Source organism: Gigantopelta aegis, chromosome 6 (genome assembly GCF_016097555.1).
Source record: "Gigantopelta aegis isolate Gae_Host chromosome 6, Gae_host_genome, whole genome shotgun sequence".
Lineage (NCBI taxonomy): Eukaryota > Metazoa > Mollusca > Gastropoda > Neomphalida > Peltospiridae > Gigantopelta > Gigantopelta aegis.
Genome location: NC_054704.1, coordinates 55316600 through 55341639, shown reverse-complemented (window position 1 = coordinate 55341639; position 25040 = coordinate 55316600). Strand labels below are relative to the sequence as shown.

The 25040-nt window shown below is 34.9% G+C and overlaps 2 protein-coding genes across 2 annotated transcripts in view; both read left to right on the top strand.

The window, feature by feature from the left end:
* The window catches only part of LOC121374631 (OTU domain-containing protein 4-like), a 39433-nt gene extending 36242 nt beyond the window's left edge, over positions 1-3191 (top strand). Inside the window, exon 4 of the mRNA XM_041501738.1 lies at positions 3119-3191. Coding sequence (XP_041357672.1) covers positions 3119-3191 — 73 coding nt within the window. The remainder of the gene's footprint in view (positions 1-3118) is intronic.
* A 21-nt stretch (positions 3192-3212) lies between these two features.
* LOC121375536 overlaps positions 3213-25040 on the top strand; it is a 138586-nt gene continuing 116758 nt past the window's right edge. Inside the window, exons 1-6 of the mRNA XM_041503039.1 lie at positions 3213-3233; positions 3832-3913; positions 5638-5764; positions 19052-19082; positions 22377-22485; positions 24411-24475. Of these exons, the coding sequence (XP_041358973.1) occupies positions 3213-3233; positions 3832-3913; positions 5638-5764; positions 19052-19082; positions 22377-22485; positions 24411-24475 (435 nt within the window). The remainder of the gene's footprint in view (positions 3234-3831; positions 3914-5637; positions 5765-19051; positions 19083-22376; positions 22486-24410; positions 24476-25040) is intronic.

The following is a 25040-nucleotide window of genomic DNA, read 5'->3' as shown; positions in this document are numbered from 1 at the left end:
ACTTTACCTAATTTAGCATTTACTTGTTTGGGCTCTCACTGATGTAAAAGGTAGTGTTTACTCTTGAAATTAACCTAAAGATGTCGGTAAACAGGTGATTTGTGACCTTTATTGGAACAGACTATAACACATTTTGATCGATATGTGTCAATTGCATTTACCCTTAAACAAACTTTTAATTTAAAACTGCAAGTTAACTGACTATTTTGAATTGCAGCATAAATGATTAATTATGACAAGCATATTTATTGAATATAAATTCAATATAGTACATTAGAAATGTACACAATCTTGCAACAATTTAAAGGTGCTATTATATAATCCAATAAAAATGTATTTTCTACCAGTAGATAAAATTATTTCCTATAATCATTTATTGTTAAAGGTGTCTTCTTTAAATGTTAAATCAAAATTTTATTAACAAAAATAATAATGAATTGCAATAGCTGTCATTGGGCAACATTGAGATTGCACCTTTAATACCGGTATAATGGATCACTCAGAATGGTTCTTGACAGTTGTGCTCAGAAGTTACTTATAAATGACTACAAATATTTTGTTTTGGAGAGGGATAGGGACAAACCATCATCAGAAACAGTCCCTCACATATTTTAACAGCAATGAAATTGACACATGTTGACCAAAATGTATTATAGTTTGTTCCAATAAAGTACACAAATCACCTGTTTACTGACATTTTTCTTTTAATTTCAAGAGTAAACACCACCTTGTACATCAATGAGTGCCTAAACAAGTAAATGCTAAATTAGGTAGACTATCATTAAATAATTATTTACAAAACAGTTTTTATTCTATTTCCGACAGTATTATATTATTTAACATCATATGTATAATGATGCATTATGTTCTGTGATTGTTATAAATGTGTACATCCACAAGAAAACATGTAATGGGCTGTCCAGTGTCTCCTATCAATCGAATCCAGGCCAACTGGTGTAGCAAGAATTTTTTATTGGGGTGGGGTTGCGGGTGGGAAGGGCCAACCCACAATATGTATGATTTTATAAAAAAATAATACAGTAAAACAAAGAAAGAAAAAGGGTTTGATGGGTGGGGGGGTATTGCCCCCATGGCCCCCACTGATCCAGACCTATGTTTCACCAGACGTTTGCCACTATATGTTTGCAAACTATTTTGACTGGTTCACGATTTAGGTGGGGTGATTAATCGAGTTGACAATATTCGTATTCTTAAATTTGATGCATCATTTTCCAATTTGCACACTGCGGTTACTTTCGATTAAAGGGACAGACCCTAGTTTCATCCCGTAAAAATTAACACTAGTTTAGTTAATCTATAAACCTGTAACACATTTGGATAAAGTTACAATTGAGTGAAACATGATTTCTTTGACTTTGAAATGGTGAAATACCCTCTAAAAATAGACTAAAACTCGCTTCATAACTGTTACTTCTCAGACACGCGTGCGTTTTTAAAAATAAGAGAAATGCATTTTGTGATATTGAAAACACAAGGATGACCAAAAACACTTCGAATGTACGGAAATTGATCACCTAAACCATAAAATCTAAGTAAAATATGATTTCAGTTACAAAAATGGCTATAATAGTTAAAAAAATATGAGTGTGTTTAAAAATTAGGGTATGTCCTTTAAAAAACAATTACATTTATTAGTGTTTCATGATGTGGTGAACATTGTATTTTTGTTTTCTAATCAATACAAGACATCATTTTATTCTCTAGTTTTTCATTTTATGATTTCTATTTTGGATGTAAATAATCATATTCATGTACTTTTTTAAAACTCTTAATAGTCAACGTGTGTTTTTGTGTTGGGGTGTCATTAAACGTACGTCTGTCCATCCATCCATCCATCCATCCATCCATCCATCCATCCACCCACCCTCCCATCCACTATCCACCAGGGGAGGGATGTAGCCCAGTGGTAAAGCGTTCGCTTGATGAGCGGTTGATCTAGGATCGATCCCCGCAACTGGAGTAACAGGATGTGGTATGTACTGTCCTGTCTGTGGTATGGTGCATATAAAAGATCCCTTGCTGCTAATCGAAAAGAGTAGCCAATGAAATGGCAACAGCAGGTTTCCTCTCAGTATGTGTGGTCCTTAACCATATGTCTGACGTCATATAACCGTAAATAAAATGTTGAATGCATCATTAAATAAAAAACATTTCCTTCCTCCTTTCCATCCATCCATCCATCCATCCATCTATCCATCCATCCATCCATCCATCAGTGTATCTGAGGATGTGCTACAAAACATGGGAAAAGTAGTTCATCAAGGTAAATGTTTACAGTTCGTTTTTGAAAATTTTGACAGCAGCTGGTCCCAACAAATTTTTATATCTCATATTTAACCCCAAACTTGTAAAATTTCCTTCCGCTTGGAAATCTGGCAAAGCCTTGAATGCTTCTTTTGTAGGTTCCATAGGTACACACGGTACATCAAGTAGACAACAAAATGATAAAAAAATAGACCATAGGCATTTACTTTGGTGAACTATTGGGGAGGGAGAGGGGTGTTTGTCGGTGTTTCAAAAAAAAAAAAAGATTTTTATTTATCAAGTAAAATGCAACTAGTCATAGTTATTTTGTTTTTTAATGAATGCTTTTCAAACAAACATAAAGACAAACAGAAAATCCAACAATATTGGTGAAATTGCATCATTTTTGACAGGGAAAGCCCATGGGTAGTATTCTTAGCATTACGTAATAGTGAAACAGTCCCATGTATTGATGATAACTCAGTGGATATTCTTAGCATTATGTAATAGTGAAACAGTCCCATGTATCGATGATAACTCTGTGGATATTCTTTGCATTAATTATGTAATAGTGAAACAGTCCCATGTATTGATGATAACTTTGTGGATATTCTTAGCATTACGTAATAGTGAAACAGTTTCATGTATTGATGATAACTCGGTGGATATTCTTAGCATTACGTTATAGTGAAACAGTCCCATGTATTGATAATAACTGTGGGTGAGTGGGATGTTGCTCAGTGGTCGAGTGATGGTCTGGATAACATTTATAATAGATAATCATTGAAAATGTGGTGTTTGATCTTGTTAAACATATCTTTCCTTACATTACCTTCTTTCAATTGTTTTTCAGACTGGATTTCATAATATTCCAAAATCCAGGTTGCCCTCCAGTCAATGTTACTATGAACATTTATAATAGATAATCATTGAAAATCAATGTTACTATGAACAGATATCAAAAAAAGGTAAACACGTTTAACTAAAATTGTGTGTGCTTGCACGTACACGTGCACATGCTACATGAAGCAATATATACAGTTGTTTACTACAGTTTTTATCATGTATCAAATTCAGTATATACCAAATTATCAGAAAATTACCAATCAGATACTAACACATTCAGATTTTTTAAGTGCATCGTCACATCACATTAAACCACAATATCATGTAATAGTGATATATAATGTTATACTACATGTATAAATTAATGATGTACTTAAAATGTAAACAAGGTTTTAAATGGGAGTCGTCTTGTATTATGAATAACTGATTATACAATTGTTTACTACAGTTTTTATCATGTATCAAATTCAGTATATACCAAATTATCAGAAAATTACCAATCAGATACTAACACATTCAGATTTTTTAAGTGCATCGTCACATCACATTAAACCACAATATCATGTAATAGTGATATATAATGTTATACTACATGTATAAATTAATGATGTACTTAAAATGTAAACAAGGTTTTAAATGGGAGTCGTCTTGTATTATGAATACCTGATTTATATTGTTTTAAAGACTGACAAACATTCCGTTTTAAATTATTTGTTGCAGGTATTTTTATGTTTTGTTGATGGAATCCATTACGACTGCGTTTATCCACGGTCTGTTATTCAACATACAGCTATTTGTCAATGTGAGTAGTAAATAATATACTAGGTTATTCGTTTCCTTCCGGTCCAACTGGAGAGGTCTTATGCTTTGTCTCAATCCCGACTTTCTCTCTCTCTCTCTGTCTCACATATAGTTTTCCGGATGGGTTTTTCACAATGCCTCGAGATATTGAGCTGATATTTTGTGTACATCTTTATTATGTACTGCAGCAGATCAAGTTTGGCTTTCATGGCGATTTACCCATTTTTAACAGTTATGTCCCTTGAACTTTGGAGATATGAAAAAACTAAATTTTGATTTGTTTATACAATGCTTCAAGATATTGAGCTGAAGTTTTGTGTATAGCTTTATGACGTTCTGTTACAGATCAAGTTTAACGTTTATGGTGATTACCCATTTTTCATGGAGATATGGTCATTGAACTCGGAAGATATGAAAATGTGTTACTGGGGACATGTATTACTTTAGCAGTCTCACAAAGTAATTAAAAAAATAGTTTTTAATGAATTAAAATACATTTTTACATTTTTGCTAGTTTGGCTAATTAAATAGCAGGGGAGTGTCTATAATTTTTTTATTACAATAATATTTTTTTAAATTTAAATATTTATTTTTAAGCAACAAACCAGATACTGGAATTGTTGGCCCTATTAATAGTATTATATAGTATTTGACTCTATATTTTTGTATTTTAGCTGTGATCTATGAAGTGTTGTATTAAGGAGTCTGACCTCTAGTTTTGTATTTTAGCTGTAATCTATGAAGTGCTGTATCAGGGCATCTGACCTCTTTTTTGTATTTAGCTATGGTCTATAAAGTGCTGTATCAGGGCATCTGACCTCTTTTTTGTATTTAGCTATGGTCTATAAAGTGCTGTATCAGGGAGTCTGATCTCTTGTGTATTTTAGCTGTAATCTATGAAGTGCTGTATCAGGGAGTCTGATCTCTTGTGTATTTTAGATATGATCTATGAAGTGCTGTATCAGGAAGTCTGATCTCTTGTGTATTTTAGATATGATCTATGAAGTGCTGTATCAGGAAGTCTGATCTCTTGTGTATTTTAGATATGATCTATGAAGTGCTGTATCAGGAAGTCTGATCTCTTGTGTATTTTAGCTGTAATCTATGAAGTTCTGTATCAGGGAATCTGATCTCTTGTGTATTTTAGATATGATCTATGAAGTGCTGTATCAGGAAGTCTGATCTCTTGTGTATTTTAGATATGATCTATGAAGTGCTGTATCAGGAAGTCTGATCTCTTGTGTATTTTAGATATGATCTATGAAGTGCTGTATCAGGAAGTCTGATCTCTTGTGTATTTTAGCTATTATCTATGAAGTGCTGTATCAGGGAGTCTGATCTCTTGTGTATTTTAGCTGTAATCTATGAAGTGCTGTATCAGGGAGTCTGATCTCTTGTTGTGTATTTTAGCTGTAATCTATGAAGTTCTGTATCAGGGAATCTGATCTCTTGTGTATTTTAGATATGATCTATGAAGTGCTGTATCAGGAAGTCTGATCTCTTGTGTATTTTAGATATGATCTATGAAGTGCTGTATCAGGAAGTCTGATCTCTTGTGTATTTTAGATATGATCTATGAAGTGCTGTATCAGGAAGTCTGATCTCTTGTGTATTTTAGCTGTGATCTATGAAGTGCTGTATCAGGGAGTCTGATCTCTTGTGTATTTTAGCTGTGATCTATGAAGTGCTGTATCAGGGAGTGTGACCTGTAGTTTTGTATTTTAGCTGTGATCTATGAAGTGCTGTATCAGGGTGTGTTTGGTCTGACCTCGGAGCTGGAGGAAGCTGTAATGTTTATTCGTCAGCAGAAGAAAGGAACCAGAGAAAACAGTTTTTCTGAAAACCTGGAGAAGTAAGGAAAAACATTTGTTTAACCTTTTGACTCCTGGATTAATTTTTGACAAAAACCACGTTGAGAGGGGTACAAATTTATTTATTTTATTAAAATATTTTCACTTAATTTGCTTAATAAATACATTACCGTATATCTTCGCCTGTAAGTCGATCTCGGCTATAAGTCTAGTCCCTAATTTCAAGCCCTGAAAACGTATTTTTTTATTGACCCGTTTATAAGTCGACCCATGAAAAACTACTTATAAATATTGAAATATTTCTTATTTTCAGCACATGAGAACAATAATATTTGAACAAAAGAAAATTATTTTACAAACTTCGGTTTTCACGTTTTGTACATCGCAATATAATCAGACTATTCCAATCAAACTATCATTATTACATAGCATCAGAACGAAATATTCCCTTAGTAGAGAGTGAAAGCTGTTTGACTGTTACTGTATAGTACTGTACAGATGGTTTTGTGCACAGACAACGACTTTATTTATAAACACTGACAACAGATCACTACGATAAAAATGAAAGTATCACGTTTTGCCGCCATATTAATACATGTAAGGAGGATAACTCTGGAAAGTACACTGGTTTTTGTACCAAATGATGTGTGTCCCTATTGCTCTAGATAGTGAACTGCAGAGATCAGTCTATTTTAAGGGAAAGCTCAGTAATATTCATGAAGTTAATCACCGCCAAAACATTGTTTGAACAACCATTAATGCCAGTGACCAGATTTCAAAATAAACTCAGGCAACAGGTAGTTAGTATTGTTTACATTTTTACTATTAGTGATGACTGTTAATTTAACTAAGTGGACTGTTGTCTTGGCATGTGAGTGAGATCGTACGCCTTTTCGCATAACCAAAACCGTTCTAATGCCAAAAAAAAAAGGTTATAAAAAATAAATGTGTCAAATTAACATATTTGAGTATAAATACATGGCATACTTCAACAATAAAACTTGTAAAATAATCCCCAAAACAGTAATATTTTTTGGTGAAATTTTTTTACCCTCTTATAAGTCGACCCCCCAAGTTGTAAAATAATTTTTGGGTGAAAAAAATTCGACTTATAGGCGAAGATATACGGTAAATAAAATTTATATTTGAATTGGTAAATTTTAAAACTTCGGCTATTTGGTATCTAGATTACGGTGGTTTTGAATCTGGGACTAGATATTAAAAGGCAGGGCTTGAACTTTACTATGGCACCAGCGGCAGTTGTCTTAGTTGTGATATAAATTTTGGTTGGGTACGTTTCAGTTTGGGTACATTTTGACTTGTATCCAAAAGAAATATGGCTTCCCCTATCTACATTGATACATGTGCTCGGTTTAAAATGTAACTTAAAACCTATAACTGTAAAATGGGGGGAATGTCTAAATAACACATGGGAAATTGTAGATAAAAGATCCTTTGCTGCTAATGGAAAAGTGTATGACACAATAACCACTGATCAATAAATCAGTGTATGACATACAATAACCACTGATCAATAAATCAGTGTGTGACATACAATAACCACTGATCAATAAATCAGTGTGTGACAATAACCACTGATCAATAATCCAGTGTGTGACGTACAATAACCACTGATCAATAAATCAGTGTGTGACATACAATAACCACTGATCAATAAATCAGTGTGTGACATACAATAACCACTGATCAATAAATCAGTGTGTGACATACAATAACCACTGATCAATAAATCAGTGTGTGACATACAATAACCACTGATCAATAAATCAGTGTGTGACATACAATAACCACTGATCAATAAATCAGTGTGTGACATACAATAACCACTGATCAATAAATCAGTGTGTGACATACAATAACCAATGATCAATAAATCAGTGTGTGACATACAATAACCACTGATCAGTAAATCAGTGTGTGACATACAATAACCACTGATCAATAAATCAGTGTGTGACATACAATAACCACTGATCAATAAATCAGTGTTTGACATACAATAACCACTGATCAATAAATCAGTGTGTGACATACAATAACCACTGATCAATAAATCAGTGTGTGACATACAATAACCACTGATCAATAAATCAGTGTGTGACATACAATAACCACTGATCAATAAATCAGTGTGTGACATACAATAACCACTGATCAATAAATCAGTGTGTGACATACATAACCACTGATAACAGTGTGTGACATACAATAACCACTGATCAATAAATCAGTGTGTGACATACAATAACCACTGATCAATAAATCAGTGTGTGACATACAATAACCACTGATCAATAAATCAGTGTGTGACATACAATAACCACTGATCAATAAATCAGTGTGTGACATACAATAACCACTGATCAATAAATCAGTGTGTGACATACAATAACCACTGATCAATAAATCAGTGTGTGACATACAATAACCACTGATCAATAAATCAGTGTGTGACATACAATAACCACTGATCAATAAATCAGTGTGTGACATACAATAACCACTGATCAATAAATCAGTGTGTGACATACAATAACCACTGATCAATAAATCAGTGTGTGACATACAATAACCACTGATCAATAAATCAGTGTGTGACATACAATAACCACTGATCAATAAATCAGTGTGTGACATACAATAACCACTGATCAATAAATCAGTGTGTGACATACAATAACCACTGATCAATAAATCAGTGTGTGACATACAATAACCACTGATCAATAAATCAGTGTGTGACATACAATAACCACTGATCAATAAATCAGTGTGTGACATACAATAACCACTGATCAATAAATCAGTGTGTGACATACAATAACCACTGATCAATAAATCAGTGTGTGACATACAATAACCACTGATCAATAAATCAGTGTGACATACAATAACCACTGATCAATAAATCAGTGTGTGACATACAATAACCACTGATCAATAAATCAGTGTGTGACATACAATAACCACTGATCAGTGTGTGACATACAATAACCACTGATCAATAAATCAGTGTGTGACATACAATAACCACTGATCAATAAATCAGTGTTTGACATACAATAACCACTGATCAATAAATCAGTGTGTGACATACAATAACCACTGATCAATAAATCAGTGTGTGACATACAATAACCACTGATCAATAAATCAATGTGTGACATACAATAACCACTGATCAATAAATCAGTGTGTGACATACAATAACCACTGATCAATAAATCAGTGTGTGACATACAATAACCACTGATCAATAAATCAGTGTGTGACATACAATAACCACTGATCAATAAATCAGTGTGTGACATACAATAACCACTGATCAATAAATCAGTGTGTGACATACAATAACCACTGATCAGTAAATCAGTGTGTGACATACAATAACCACTGATCAGTAAATCAGTGTGTGACATACAATAACCACTGATCAGTAAATCAGTGTGTGACATACAATAACCACTGATCAATAAATCAGTGTGTGACATACAATAACCACTGATCAGTAAATCAGTGTGTGACATACAATAACCACTGATCAGTAAATCAGTGTGTGACATACAATAACCACTGATCAATAAATCAGTGTGTGACATACAATAACCACTGATCAGTAAATCAGTGTGTGACATACAATAACCACTGATCAATAAATCAGTGTGTGACATACAATAACCACTGATCAGTAAAACCACTCAGTGTGTGTGACATACAATAACCACTGATCAGTAAATCAGTGTGTGACATACAATAACCACTGATCAATAAATCAGTGTGTGACATACAATAACCACTGATCAGTAAATCAGTGTGTGACATACAATAACCACTGATCAATAAATCAATGTGTGACATACAATAACCACTGATCAGTAAATCAGTGTGCTCTGGTAGAGTCGGGGTGTGACGTAGCCCAGTGGTAAAGTGTCTGCCTGATGTGTGCGGTCACTTTGAGATCTTTCCCGTCGGTGGTCCCATTGGGCTATTTATCGTTACAACCAGTGCACCACAACTGGCATACCAAAGGCCGTGGCATGTGCTATCCTGTCTGTCGGATGGTTCATATAAAGGATCCCTTGCTACAAATGGAAAAATGTAGCGGGTTTCCTAGAGCTTAAGACTATAGATGTATGTCAAACTTACATCCAGTAGCCGATGATTTATAAATAAATGTGCTCTAGTAGTAGTGTTAAACAAAACAAGTTTTTCTTTTCTTTTCTAGTAGGGTCAGTAAACACAACAAACGTTTAGATATTGAAAGAGGAAGCCTGGTGTTGCTATATAGGCTGTTGTTTGGTGGCAGTAGACCACAGTGTCAGCTTTTTTCTATCCATCACTTAATACAGGGCTAAAAATTTGGCTTTTTTCATGAGAATCCATGTGAATTCCCATGGAAGCAGTCCACGGGAATCCTCCGATCCTAAACATTTTCACAGAACTTTATCAACAGTGTTAGTATATAGAATTCAGTGTCATATGCTACTAACTATATTGATTGAAAAAAAAACCCACCTTACTATTTACTGGAAAGAATAACCAATTTGTCAGTAACTGTTTATCCAATTTTAAAGCAAAAAACCTAAACAAACAAAAACAAACAAAAAACACCAAAACAAAACAAAAAACTAAGTTTTTTTTTAGTTGTTGGATCCATTTTTTCTTGACAGTCAGTGTTTTTTTTAGGTATCTTACCAGCCCCAAGTTCAGCCAGCAAACGTTTGTTAATGTTCTCAAACTATATGATTGGTTTCCAATGTGGCCATTTGGTTTACTGTGAACCGCACAAACAAGTCTGACGGACGTTTTTCTGCTCGGTCTGGCTGAACGCAGCCCATTACTTTTCGAAGATTGCTTATTCGTAAACCGCGCATGGGATACTTTTGCCGATGTATTTTGCGCATTGGTTAAATGTTTGTATGGATATTACTGAAGAACATTTCCACAAACGACAAAAAGATGTATTGATTAAAAAGAAAGAAAGAAATGTTTTATTTAACAGTTATATGGCATCAGAAATATTGTTATGGACCACACAGATATTGAGAGAGGAAACCTGCTGTCGCTACTTCATGGGCTACTCTTTTCGACTAGCAGCAAGGGATCTTTTATATGCACCATCCCACAGACGGTAGTACATACCACGGCCTTTGATATACCAGTCGTGATGCACTGGCCCCTGCGTGTGCTGTAACCTCACCGTGGTGCAGGGGTGTAACATTCTCTTTGAGAATGGCCAATACAGCACAACATTGAAGTTTTGAGTAATATTCAGTATCCGTAAAATTCTGTGATATTTGTGTTTTTGCACAGTTCTTTACACTGTTTTTGAATTTTTATATTGATGTTGATCATCACTTTATTTATTTGCATTACCATAGTTTGACACCCAATAGCCGATGTATTTTTCGTGCTGGGGTGTCGTTAAACATTCATTCATTCATTTTGATGCACTGGCTGTATTTATTAAAAAGAGCAGGTGATTCAAGGTTAGGAACATAATATCAGCGAACTAAAATAGAAATGTTTGATGTATTACTAAATTTGGGAAAACTTAATTACTGTCTATTGTTATTATGTAAGAACTGAACAAACAAGTTCCTTTCGGTAAACTTCGTTGGCAATTTGGTTCATAGAAATGGGCCAACCACCGCTTGGCTCCAGGCCAGACTAGTCTCGATAAACCATTATGTTTCGAACATGCACATATTCAAATGTATGCTACACTTTTTGAAGCCAGTTTAAACTGAATCTTGATAACCAGACAATTTATTTTATTTTATTTTATTTGTTAATTCGGTAACGTTTTACTCACTGGGGACGGGACGTAGCTCAGTGGTACAGCGCTTGCTTGCTGCACGGTCGGTTTGAGATTGATCCCCGTCGGTGGGCCCATCGGCCTATTTCTTGTTCCAGCCAGTGCACCACGACTGGTATATCAAAGGCCATGGTATGTGCTGTCCTGTCCATGGGTGCACAAATCGGTTGTCCGCGCACCCGGGACAACCAAAATATGTTGCGAGCAACCATTCTTTGTCAAACAGTTGCCCCGACAGGCAACGAAGAAAATCATAAAACAAGTAAAATGAAAAACACAACTTCCTGACACTCGGACAGTCAGGGCAATTCAAAAGTATCGAAACTGATAACTTGACTGACAGGCAATATAAATATCCACCCTAATGCTGCCATCCACTCGGCGTCCACCGTATATGATTTTGACGAGTTCAATGCAGACAGATACATTTCAGAATGGTGGCTATTAGCAAAGGACACAAGACATGTGAAAGGCCACAAACTACACCAACAAGCATCCAGTTCTGAGCTAAAAATTTGGCTACGCCATTTTCTATCTTCCGATGTGAACAAAAGATTACATAATCTATCCGACACCTAACATATAACAATAATACCAAATATTAACAGGGATCTCGCGACTGGTAACGAGAAGCGGAGTCAGCAAGAATTCAGCATAACAATGTTTGCTTATTTTAATAATCAGTTATTAATTTTAACGGCAACATGTATGCAAGAAAAGTCTGAAAAATCTGTAGCGTGTTATTTTAACTCTGTAAAGTCTTTGAGCCAGAGTAATAAAAATGGACCAAAATTGCGTGTCAGTTTCAATACACATACTAGTTCAGGGCCAAAGACAAGTAGGCTAGGGCCGAGTTCAGGTAGACCGAGCAAAACAAAAATGACCGCTAAACTGGTTTGTGCGCTTCCACGTTAAACCCAATGTCCACGTCGGGAACCAATCGCATAGTTCGCGAACGTTTGGAAAACGTTCGTTGGCTGTTCTCAGTGTGCATATAGGTCACGCTTGACAGTCAGCTGCAACTTGCACGTGTCAAAAGAAATTGTTGCAGACATTAAACAATACGATTACATGCAAGTAAATCTTGATGTAAATTTGTGAGATCAAAACCCACCACCAAATAGTTGTTCGCATTAATGAATACTTAATTGCTGTTTCGTTTGTTTATTTCCGTTGTCTTTGTTAATTTCGCACTCATGCATTTCATGATCACGGGAAAGGAACATGCAGTATTTATACAAATTGCGGTTAAACGTATACTGAATACAATTAGTTTACAATAATCATGATATTTGTTAGATAAAATATTATATAAATTTGTTGACTGTCATATAATAAATTTGTTGACTGTGAGGTGACATCTCAAAAGTTAGCTAGATTTTAAAAAGATCGTAAAATTTGAATTAATTATCTTTTTAATCAAAACCTTTTGACGTACATGTAAATGGATAGTTGTCATAACGTGAAGTCAGTAGAAATCAACAAAATGGCACAAATTACGAAATTGTTGGGGTGTGGAATAGATGGGGTTATTTAAAATACAATTAAAAGCAGTTCAAACCAAAATAAAGATTGCTATTTTAAAAAAATAATGAAAAAAAATAAAAAAATAAGAGTATTGGCTCTCAGATTTTTATTAATGCCATAGGCCTTAGAATTTTGGGTGTGTTTGCAGAGGGCATTGGCTTCCAACTCTGCTTATCTCTCCTCACCCACTGAAAAATCAAAGTAATATATTAACTGCCCCTACCCCCATTGCTGTCTTTGATTTTGATCGGGGATAGTTTTGTTATTCAGATGTATTCCAGTTTGTACATAATTAGCTGAAAAAGATACAAATTTCATATTCATATATAAATACTCTATACAGTACTACACAAAACAATTTTGGCTAAAATATTTTCATTATGGCAAATAAAAAAAATCCCATTTGGCAATGTTTTTGGCAACAGGTATTTTTAATCTTGGATGAGCCCAGAGTTCATCAAGTATTATGACTGACAGCCCAAGCGAGATCGAACCACCTCTGTGGATCCATTCAGCTGATTATAATAATAATAATAATAATAATAAAATTCTTTATTTTCAGAGGGTAAACACATTCAGTACAAGGTGACTGGTCTCCCATGAGGCCCTCTCTAATCTATACATGATATTATACATACATACATTCAAAGAAACAACATCAACATACATGTAATATGTATAGCATGAGGAACAATAGCACATATTATGAATATATAAATAATATTTAAATCAATTTGTTAAGAAACTTGAGTCAGTGATAACTCAATACATCATAATTATTTTAACAAACACAAAATCAACAACAAAGGTATATCTTAAAATTGATTATTATTTGAATAGTGCTTAAAATAACTGGATTTGAATGAGGTGAGGGATTGAGAATATTTTATCTTTGAAGGTAGTGTGTTCCACAGTTTAGCTCCCCTGCATGATTGGGTTGTTTCTTGTTCTAACCAGTGCACAACAACCGGACAAAGGCTGCGGTAAGTGCCTTTCTGTCTGTGGGAAAGTGCATATAAAAGATCCCTTGCTGCATTAGGAAAAATGTAGCGGGTTTCCTCTGATAACTACGAGTCAGAATTACTAAATGTTTGACATCCAATAGCCGATGATTAATTAATCAGTGTGCTCCAGTGGTGTCATTAAACTAAACAAACTTTTTTTTCTCAGCCTAAGCGAAGATGAGCTGTAGATAAATATTGTTAAAAAAGAAATAAAACTAAAACTAAAATTTCAGTTTCATTTTCATTTTAAAGACAGTTCAAAATTATATTCATAAAACATTTTATGAAATATGTTGGCAACCAAGAGATGATGTTGGGCAACCAAACTTCAGCTACTGGTTGCCCACCGGGCAACTATCACAATTTCACATTTGTGCATCCCTGCTGTCTGTGGGATGGTGCATATCAAAGATAATCGGAAAGAGTAGCCCATGAAGTGGCGACAGCGGGTTTCCTCTTCTCAGTATCTGTGTGTGGTCCTTAGCCATATGTCCGATGCCATATAACTGTAAATAAAATGTGTTGAGTGCATTGTTAAATAAAACATTTCCTTTCTTCCTTTTACTCACTTTCCTTTCACGCGAATCCAAATAGATTCGGATGTTTTATGCTTGCAAGAATCCTGGCGCTTATCGGATTCGGAGAGAGACCAAGTGTTAAATAGCCATATGTTAGACACTGCCGAGCAGACACGTAGAAATGATGTCTGGAGTTGGGGGCACAACCTCTAGTGGGAGTTGGGCCTACATAGTGGAGGGCACAAGCAATATTTATACATTTATTTATATAGAGTAAGACCGGAAACACATTCTCGTCTAGTGGGAAGGCACAGACTGCCCCCTCACCCCACCCGACAACAGGGCTCGAACTTAATGGTGGCAACTGCCGTCGGTTGGGGACGTCACCGATGGGTCTTTTGTGCCACTGGATAAAAATTACTGCCGTTGGTAAAGCTCCTCACCTACGGAAAAATGTATAAACATGTATGAACATTATCTGCCAGTATTTAACATGGGCGTTGGTTGGAGTTAATGGGTGTTTAGTTAGTACCACTCAATGGAATTAGTCATGCGCATACCCTGTGTTGTATAACATACATTCTCACTGCATTTTGCCTCCTCACTTTCATGTAATATATGCCGCCTCTTTTCACATTTGGCAGCCCATTTGTTTTTCTGCACCCCTCTTTATTTTTTTGACATCCTGTTATAATTTACAGCACTCAGCTCCGCTATTTCAAAATGCACACTTATTTTCACACTGAAAAACATCGATTAGTGAACATCAAAGGAAACGAGCCGCATTGTGCACGAAAGTGCAACTGACGAAAAATGTAGATAGCTTACGACAGTGACCGTAACATAATTTAACACTATTTTTTTAACAGCCTCTGTTGTGTCCCATACCAGTCTCCATTTGTATGTTTGATACACACAATAAATGTTACATTTTATTTTAGCAATGAAAATGATTTTATTTTTATCGTTTCGGCAATTTCCAACTGAAAAAACCTAGGCTAAGTTGGTGCCAAATTCTGTCTTTTTGTCCACTAACTCATGTCCGATATTTTATCCTCAATTGCAGATTTAATTGGTCGTAACTGATGATTTTTACTTAGTGTCATTTGTTTATTCGGCAATTCTTTATAAAATGTTAGAAATGCTTATTTTTTTATTTTTTTATTTCACAGCTTATAAAAACAATGGAAGTGGTAGTGTTCATTATTAAAATCATTTATCTTGGGTGCCAAATAATATATACACCGCCTTTACAAAAACAAAACTTGTTATCAGCTGGCAATATGAATGCAATTGATTCACTCGATGAAGATGGCAATAAAAAGAACAGAAACTGTTACCCCACAGTAGAGGATCATGCCGCAATGAAGGTAAAAGGATAGTGTGTGTTTTTTCTCATGAATCCTCTATGCCTCTGTGATAATGTACAATGTACGTAGTTGTAGTTAGAGGTATACACACACAATGATTATGGAGTTGAAATGAGTACTCACATTTTTCCAGATCTTAAGAATGTTATGCACCATCGACCGTTCTGTACTATCATTCGACACTGTTCAAGTGCTATATAATTTTTTTTTTTTTTTTAATTTTTTTTTAGTGTGTGTAAGAACTATTTGAACACCTTTCATTCATTCATTTGTGTTTATTTTCATGCTTCTATCCAATTAGGGTTCAAGGATGCTGTCCTGGGCTGTTAGTTCAGGACAATATGTTATTTGTTAGTGGTTAGTGAGAGATGGGTCGGTGTAGTTTTCTCACATTACCCACTGATTCATAAAACTTGTTTTATGTTGGAGCCGGTAGCAGGATGCAAACTCAGTATCTACGAGCCTCGATGTCTCAACCACTACACCACCGAGAACGGAGCCTTTACTTTCTTTTGCCAGTAAATACAAACATTATATATAGACTGAGTCCAGTGTGATGTCAGTGGATTTTTATTCCATGCATCATCTAATACAAAACCCATGCAGTGACCTATCTTGCCCCTGGTATCTCAGCATTTAGTAAACGGCATGTCAGGTCAAGTGACAGTTGAGCATATAAACATTGATTACCTTTAATAGTACATAATGTAAAGATAGGGAGGCATTATTTGTGATCAATTATACATGATTAATTATTCAGGATGATAAATTTATGGTAAGATAACTATGCACGTATACAAGTGTTTATCATTTATTAGGACCATTTTGAATTCTGGCCAAGTTGTTACAGTTATAGGTGCAAGTTCAAACAATTGCCTATAACAGGCATCGAAATTAGCATAGTGCCTGGTAACCCACGAACAGGTCACCATAAATTACAGGCCCGGTAATCTGTAGGTTACAACACATTTATGAAGTTTACAATTCCTAATATCATTGACCAAATCGCTGATACTTCGTTAACTTTCTGAGTACGTCACGTCAGTCGACATAGTGTATTCTGTATACAGTGCATTCCCCCAATTCATATTTCCCACCATTTTGCACACGACACTCACCGGAAACGGAAATATAATAAAAGAAAAAAGATTTTTTTATCAAAATGGTGGCTTTTGTTTTGATTTTTTCGGCAAGTATTTTCACTTGACAACAATGGTGGCACATCACGGTAATTTTCAGGGATCGATAGCTGATTGTGACAGCTAATTTGATAATAAATTTGATCGTTTTACCAACAACGAAAATTACCAAATATTGCAATATGAATTATAGTTCGGGTTTTTAAAACGATTCTGGTCAGAAAACCATTGTTATTGGGAATAATGGACATAAATACTGGACAGCTGGCCACAAATGCCCATAAGTAAACACAACTTTTTCGATTTGTTGCCTAATTTTAATCACCATTAGCTGATGTAAAAATAATAAAAATTACAAAAAAAACATGAAAATAATACTTACTGATTCATATATGAACTTTATTTCATGTATTTATAAAACATTTAAGTGAATATATGTGAGTAAAAATTATAAACTTGTACCCACTCAACGTGGTTTTTGTTAAAAATTAATCCAGTAGTCTAAAGGTTAATCATTCATATCATTGTTCTCATATTGGTGTGTGTGTGTGTGTGTGTGTGTGTGTGTGTGTGTGTGTGTTTTTGACTCCTTTGATGCATGTAAACCTCCTGGTTACCTGAATGGCCGTTCTCGACATATTTCAATGTCTGCTGTAACTCGTGAATCCTTTCTATGAGTGGTTTTCACCACTTGTTATTGTTGTTCACCCACTGATATTGTTTCAGTTGTCAACCTCCCAGAGAAGGTTCAAGGTCATTTAAGACATTTAAAAAAAACCCACTCTTGAATTGTCTTACTTCATATTTACTACAAATGTCTATAAGTGATGATCTTCCAACAACATACATCTCTCCCAATCAAACTGACCCCTGGGCATAGTCATGGTCATGGTCATGTGTGGACCAGGGTTACATTTTTCTTGATTGTTTATTCCTCTTGAATTGTTCAGTGAATGGATTTGGTATAATTTTGCAATGAGTGGTTCAGTAGATAGCTTGTGACCTGTATTGACCCAACCCCATGAGTGTGGCCCAGGTGAAGGTCAAAACAGGGCTCAAAATAGCGATTTGTGTGTACGATTATGTCATCTGTTATTTAGCATGTGAATCTGTTGCAAGATCGAACCACCTCCTATGGATCCATTCAACTGATTGGGTTTTTTTTCTCCATTTTAACCAGTTCACCACAACTGGTCAAAGGCCATGGTATGTGCTTTTCTGTCTGAAAAATGTGGCGGGTTTCCTCTGGTTACGTATCAGAATTACCAAATGTTTGACATCCAATAGTCGATGATTACTTAATCAATGTGCTCTAGTGGTGTTGTTAAACAAAACAAACTTTAACATTTTAACTGCTACATTTTAATTCCATAATGCTCTAAAATATACCTTACAGGACCTCATTTTCCACCCTAAATACAAAATTTATTTCTAGCACGCCATACAAACGTAACACCAGGCCATACAAACGTAGCACCAGCCCATATAAACGTAGCACCAGGCTATATAAACGTAGCACCAGCCCATATAAAGGTAGCACCAGGCCATATAAACGTAGCACCAGGCCATATAGCACCAGGCGATATAAATGTAACACCAGGCGATATAAACGTAGCACCAGGCCATATAAACGTAGCACCAGGCCATATAAATGTAACACCAGGCCATATAAACGTAGCACCAGGCCATATAAACGTAGCACCAGGCCATATAAACGTAGCACCAGGCCATATAAACGTAACACCAGGCCATATTTTCTTCTATTTCAAGCCCTGCAATATTTATGCATCTGACTTGTATCTGGATCACTGAACAGGTATTTTTAAAAACATTTTCAGAAAGTTACCACTAACTGTTTTGGGAGGCTTATGAGGTGTTTTGAACACCCTGAAAAAAATCTATTAAAATACTCTTCTCTCTTTTTGTTGCAGTGGATTTGTGTATCCAGACGCTCCAACTGAGGTAAGTCTTTTGATATAATGTCACTCTGTCTACCAATAGGCATCAGAAGAACATCTGTTATACCATGTTTCCTATAGCACCGTATTTAATAGGGTTATGTTTCATGTAATGTAAGTACAGTCTTAACAGTTTAGTTCACTGCATTGGTTTGTCAAGCAATTTCAGATCAAGGAATATAGTATCAGGGGTGGGAATTCTCCTCGGATCCGCTGTATTCCTCTCGTGGAACATTGTATTTCCTCTCAATTTAATCATCCTTTCCTTCAAAATGTGTCGGATGGCACAGATTTTAATCTAGGATTTCAAAAAAATGTCTGGGTATGTTGTATTATACGTTAATACTATGATCACAGTGCTATATTGCTATAGTATATGACAGTACTGTGCTATATATTGCTATAGTATAAGATGGTTCTGTGCTATATTGCTATTATACATGACAGTACTGTGCTATATTGCTATTATACATGACAGTACTGTGCTATATTGCTATTATACATGACAGTACTGTGCCATATTGCTATAGTATATGACAGTACTGTGCCATATTGCTATTATACATGACAGTACTGTGCTATATATTGCTATAGTATAAGATGGTTCTGTGCTATATTGCTATTATACATGACAGTTCTGTGCTATATTGCTATTATACATGACAGTTCTGTGCTATATTGCTATTATACATGACAGTACTGTGCTATATATTGCTATAGTATATGACAGTACTGTGCCATATTGCTATTATACATGACAGTACTGTGCTATATATTGCTATAGTATAAGATGGTTCTGTGCTATATTGCTATTATACATGACAGTTCTGTGCTATATTGCTATTATACATGACAGTTCTGTGCTATATTGCTATTATACATGACAGTACTGTGCTATATTGCTATTATACATGACAGTTCTGTGCTATATTGCTATAGTATATGACAGTACTGTGCTATATATTGCTGTAGTATAAGATGGTTCTGTGCTATATTGCTATTATACATGACAGTACTGTGCTATATATTGCTATAGTATAAGATGGTTCTGTGCTATATTGCTATTATACATGACACTACTGTGCCATATTGCTATAGTATATGACACTACTGTGCCATATTGCTATAGTATATGACAGTACTGTGCTATAGTATATGACACTACTGTGCTATATTGTTATAGTATATGACAGTACTGTGCTATATTGCTATAGTATATGACACTACTATGCTATATTGCTGTAATATATGACAGTACTGTGCTATATTACTACAGTATATGACAATACTGTACGTGCTATATTGCTATAGTATGACAGTACTGTGCTATAGTATATGACAGTAGTGCTATATTGCTATAGTATATGACAGTACTGTTCTATATTGTTACAGTATATGACAGTACTGTGCTATATTGCTATAGTACATGACAGTACTGTGCTATATTGCTATAGTATATGACAGTACTGTGCTATATTGCTATAGTATATGACAGTACTGTGCTATATTGTTATAGTATATGGCAGTACTGCTATATTGCTATAGTATGACAGTACTGTTCTATATAGTTATAGTATATGACAGTACTTTTTTATATTACTATAGTATATGACAGTACTGTGCCATATTGGTATAGTATATGACAGTACTGTGCCATATTGCTCAGTATATGACAGTACTGTGATATATTGCTATAGTATATGACAGTACTGCTATATTGCTATAGTATATGACAGTACTGTGCTATATCGTTATAGTATATGACGGTACTGCTATATTGCTATAGTATATGATGGTACTGCTATATTGCTATAGTATATGACGGTACTGCTATATTGCTATAGTATATGACGGTACTGCTATATTGCTATAGTATATTACGGTACTGCTATATTGCTATAGTACATGACGGTACTGCTATATTGCTATAGTACATGACAGTACTTTGCTATATTGCTATAGAACATGACAATACTGTGCTATATTGCTATAGTATGACAGTACTGTGCTATATTGCTATAGTATATGACAGTACTGTTCTATATTGCTATAGTATGACAGTACTGTGCTATATTGCTATAGTATATGACAGTATTGTGCTATATTGCTATAGTACATGACAGTACTGTACTATATTGCTGTAGTATATGACAGTACTGTTCTATATTGCTATAGTACATGACAGTACTATGCTGTACATTGATGAATTCACCGGGGGAAAAAAGACAAACAGTTCTTATAAGTACATAAATAATGTCATGTAGATATGTCATTCATGAAGTGGTGTGGATTTTTTTTCCATTCTTTTTATTAACTTGTCCACGTTCCACACCTTTTTGTGCTTGTCAAGTAATTGCTTGTGTTAAATTGATCTGTGAAACATATGCTCCTGGAACAGACCTTATTGGCAAGTCTCTTAGTATTACAGATAAAAACAAACTTACCCACAAGTTCCTCATACGCATGTAACACATGTATAGATGCATTTGTGAAATGACTCTGCTTGCAAAAAATAGTTAAAAGTTCCGTTTGTTTTGTTTAACGACACCACTAGAGTACATTGATTAATTAATCATCGGCTGTTGGGTGTTGATAAACATTTGCATGTATAAATAATTAACAGATGCAGATTAAGAAAACCTTTTAACTTTAATCATTTGGTTTTAAGTAGTTTCCTGTAATTGTATACACACCATTTAAGTATTGGGTCACATATTTTATTTTTTATATTGGAAAAATAATTTTTTAAAAAGAAAACATTCTGAGAATTATGGCTGTAAAGAAAGTCTGTTACTGTCTTGTCATTAGGAAGTGAAAAGGCGAGATGTAAGTATTACTGTTCCGATCACAGCGGTGGTGGCAACAACGTTTGCATTAAAGTTTAATATTAGTTTCTTGTTTACATCATGTAAGTCCTAGGTCATTGAAGCTTGGCTTAATTATACATGCACCTATGGATGTTCATTGAAGCTTGGCTTAATTATACATGCACCTATGGATGTTCATTGAAGCTTGGCTTAATTATACATGCACCTATGGATGTTCATTGAAGCTTGGCTTAATTGTACATGCACCTATGGATGTTCATTGAAGCTTGGCTTAATTGTACATGCACCTATGGATGTTCATTGAAGCTTGGCTTAATTATATATGCACCTATGGATGTTCATTGAAGTGTCCCAAAAACATTTAAGATAGGTGAGACATTTAATTCTATGTAATTCTTGTTAAGAATTGATAGTTTTAGAAAAAAATATTAAAAGTTACAAGTTTAATTTTATTTTTACATTTTTTTTAGAGACCAGCTTACCGTTCCACTCCTCCATTGCCATATAGAATAGCAAAAGCTTTGGATCCTGCTTTTTTCCGAAATGTCGAACTAGACATTATTCAGGAAGAGAAAAGAGGTAGGTTAGTTTTATTAGCATCAATGTTTGGTGTGTGTGTGTGTGTGTGAGTGAGTGAGCGAGAGAGAGTGTGTGTGTGTGTGTGTGTGTGTGTGTGTGTCAGAGAGAGAGAGCGTGTGTCAGAGAGCGAGTGGGTAAGTGAGTGTGCATGCAAGTACATATGTGTGTGCATGTGTGTTTTTCACTTGTTGTTTTTGTCCAGGGGTTGAATCTAGCTCCATCCGTTAAGTACTTTCCTGCGGTGCTTGGTTTGAAGGGTAGAATTCACTCGAACCCATTCTCTGATTGAATGTTTTCCCATCCCAACCATTGTTCCATAAATTGGTTTATTAAAAGCTGTATATGGTATGTGCTGTCCTGTCTGTGGGAAAGTGCATATTAAAAATCCCTGACTGCTAATGGGGGAAAATGTAGCGGGTTTCCTCTGAAGACTCAGAATTAACAAATGTTTGACATCCAGTAGTCGATTAATGAATCCATGTTTAATAATCCACCATTATTTGTTTTCATTTCTTACACTTGCGTTGGTGAGAACATCATTTGTTAATTTTGATAACACATACTGTTGACACATGTGATAACATTTTAAAGACATAAGACTGGCTGCTCCTAGGTGCTGACTAGGTCACCAATGCCATACCATCCAATGAAACTGTTTTTGAGGATATATAAGAAATACAATACTAAATCCGTGTCCGTTGGATACCATTTAACTTACAATTGGCCGTTTAAAAACTTATCCAAGTCGCTTTTGCTTTTTAGATACATTTTAAAACAACTTGTAAGATAAATGGTATCTTAACAGCCACTCATGTACTGTATTAGCTGACTCTGTGGATAAGCCAACCCCTTAGTTTGTTCCTCAATATATGGTACAAAATGGTTGGTATGATGTATAAGCCAACTCAACTTTTATGTAGTTAAAATGGAAAAAACTAAAAAATGTATATGTTGGTCTCGTGCAACAGTCCATCTTGGGAATTTCTTTTAAACTTTTGGTGAACCAATCAAAGTACAATATCATTTTTTAAATTTTAATAAAGATTTGAAGATGGCTATAAAAAAGAAAAAAAGGTTTTAAAAAATCCTTTAATGTGTGATAACATTGTTGTGTTTTATTTTTATCTTTTTCAATTGAATCAATCGCATGGACTTCGCTAAATGTAGTTTCACTTTTACAAGGCAGTGTAAATATTATTTAACAACCACGATAGATAATATTCCATTCTTTTTACAAGTGGTGATATCTCTTCATAAAAGGTAGTTTCTAATACTTTATTAGGAAGTGCAGAATAAACAATGACAATAAGGATAAATCATCTGTTCTGATCAATGAAATATGCATTTGAGGACAAGATATCAGTGGCCATGAAAAGACTTGACGACCGCCCCGATCACGTTACAAATTTAGCGCCAAATACTGGGGGTTTGCTGGAAATGTTCGACATGATAAAAATAAAATAAATTTCATTTTATATCTCAAATAAAATAACTTTTATTGTGTGTATCAATCTAAACAAATGGACACTGGTATGGGACATAATAGAGGCTGTTTAAAATACTGGTTAAATAATTGAACAGTAAGGTTTAAAGCCTGGAATAACCAAAGAGTTTTCATTAGTATTGTATTTCCATACACACCAGTATTTTACTATAAGACTTCATCATATGCGTTCATGTGGGATAGAAAAAGTACACCCTAGGTGGTGAAAATTTCCACCTAAGACTAGGCTTGCCGAGTCCCAGAGTCGAAATTTTCACCACATTATTTGTTTAGTGTGTGGTGGAACTACTCCTTATTTAAAATTTCTGATCCAAATGAAGAGACCGTATAATTTATTGTATGTTTGGTTATTTGAGTGGAAAAGCTGCAGAATAACTTTTATGTCGGTAGTAAAAGTTTTTTGGTTTATTTATTATTTCAGAAGCAAAACTCCGTAACCAGCAGAAAGGATTCAGTGCAGGGTTTGCACCTGGTGATAAATGTCAGGTAAGTTTATGTAAGAGTATCACGCAGGTTGTATATCATAAAATCCTGCATATATTTTTTTTCTTATTGCTTTTTTTTTTTTTAACTTCACAGAAACTGAATATTACAAATATCTGTTGCAAGCAAGGGTAAAAGAGACAGGTTGTGTACATGACCCCGAGAAAGAGGTTTTTTGTTTTTTAATTTACTTTAGAATGATAATCATAAATTAAAAGTATATATAACTCGAAGTTACAAAACAGTATTTGATGGTTGATGATGACCGGTGTCGTGGCAGGCCATCGGTCTACAGGCTGGTACTGGGTTCGGATCCCAGTCGAGGCATGGAATTTTTAATCCAGATACCGACTCCAAACCCTGAGTGAGTGCTCCGCAAGGCTCAATGGGTAGGTGTAAACCACTTGCACCGACCAGTGATCCATAATTGGTTCAACAAAGGCCATGGTTTGTGCTATCCTGCCTGTGGGAAGCGCAAATAAAAGATCCCTTGCTGCCTGTCATAAAAGAGTAGCCTATGTGGCGACAGCGGGTTTCCTCTAAAAAAATCTGTGTGGTCCTTAACCAT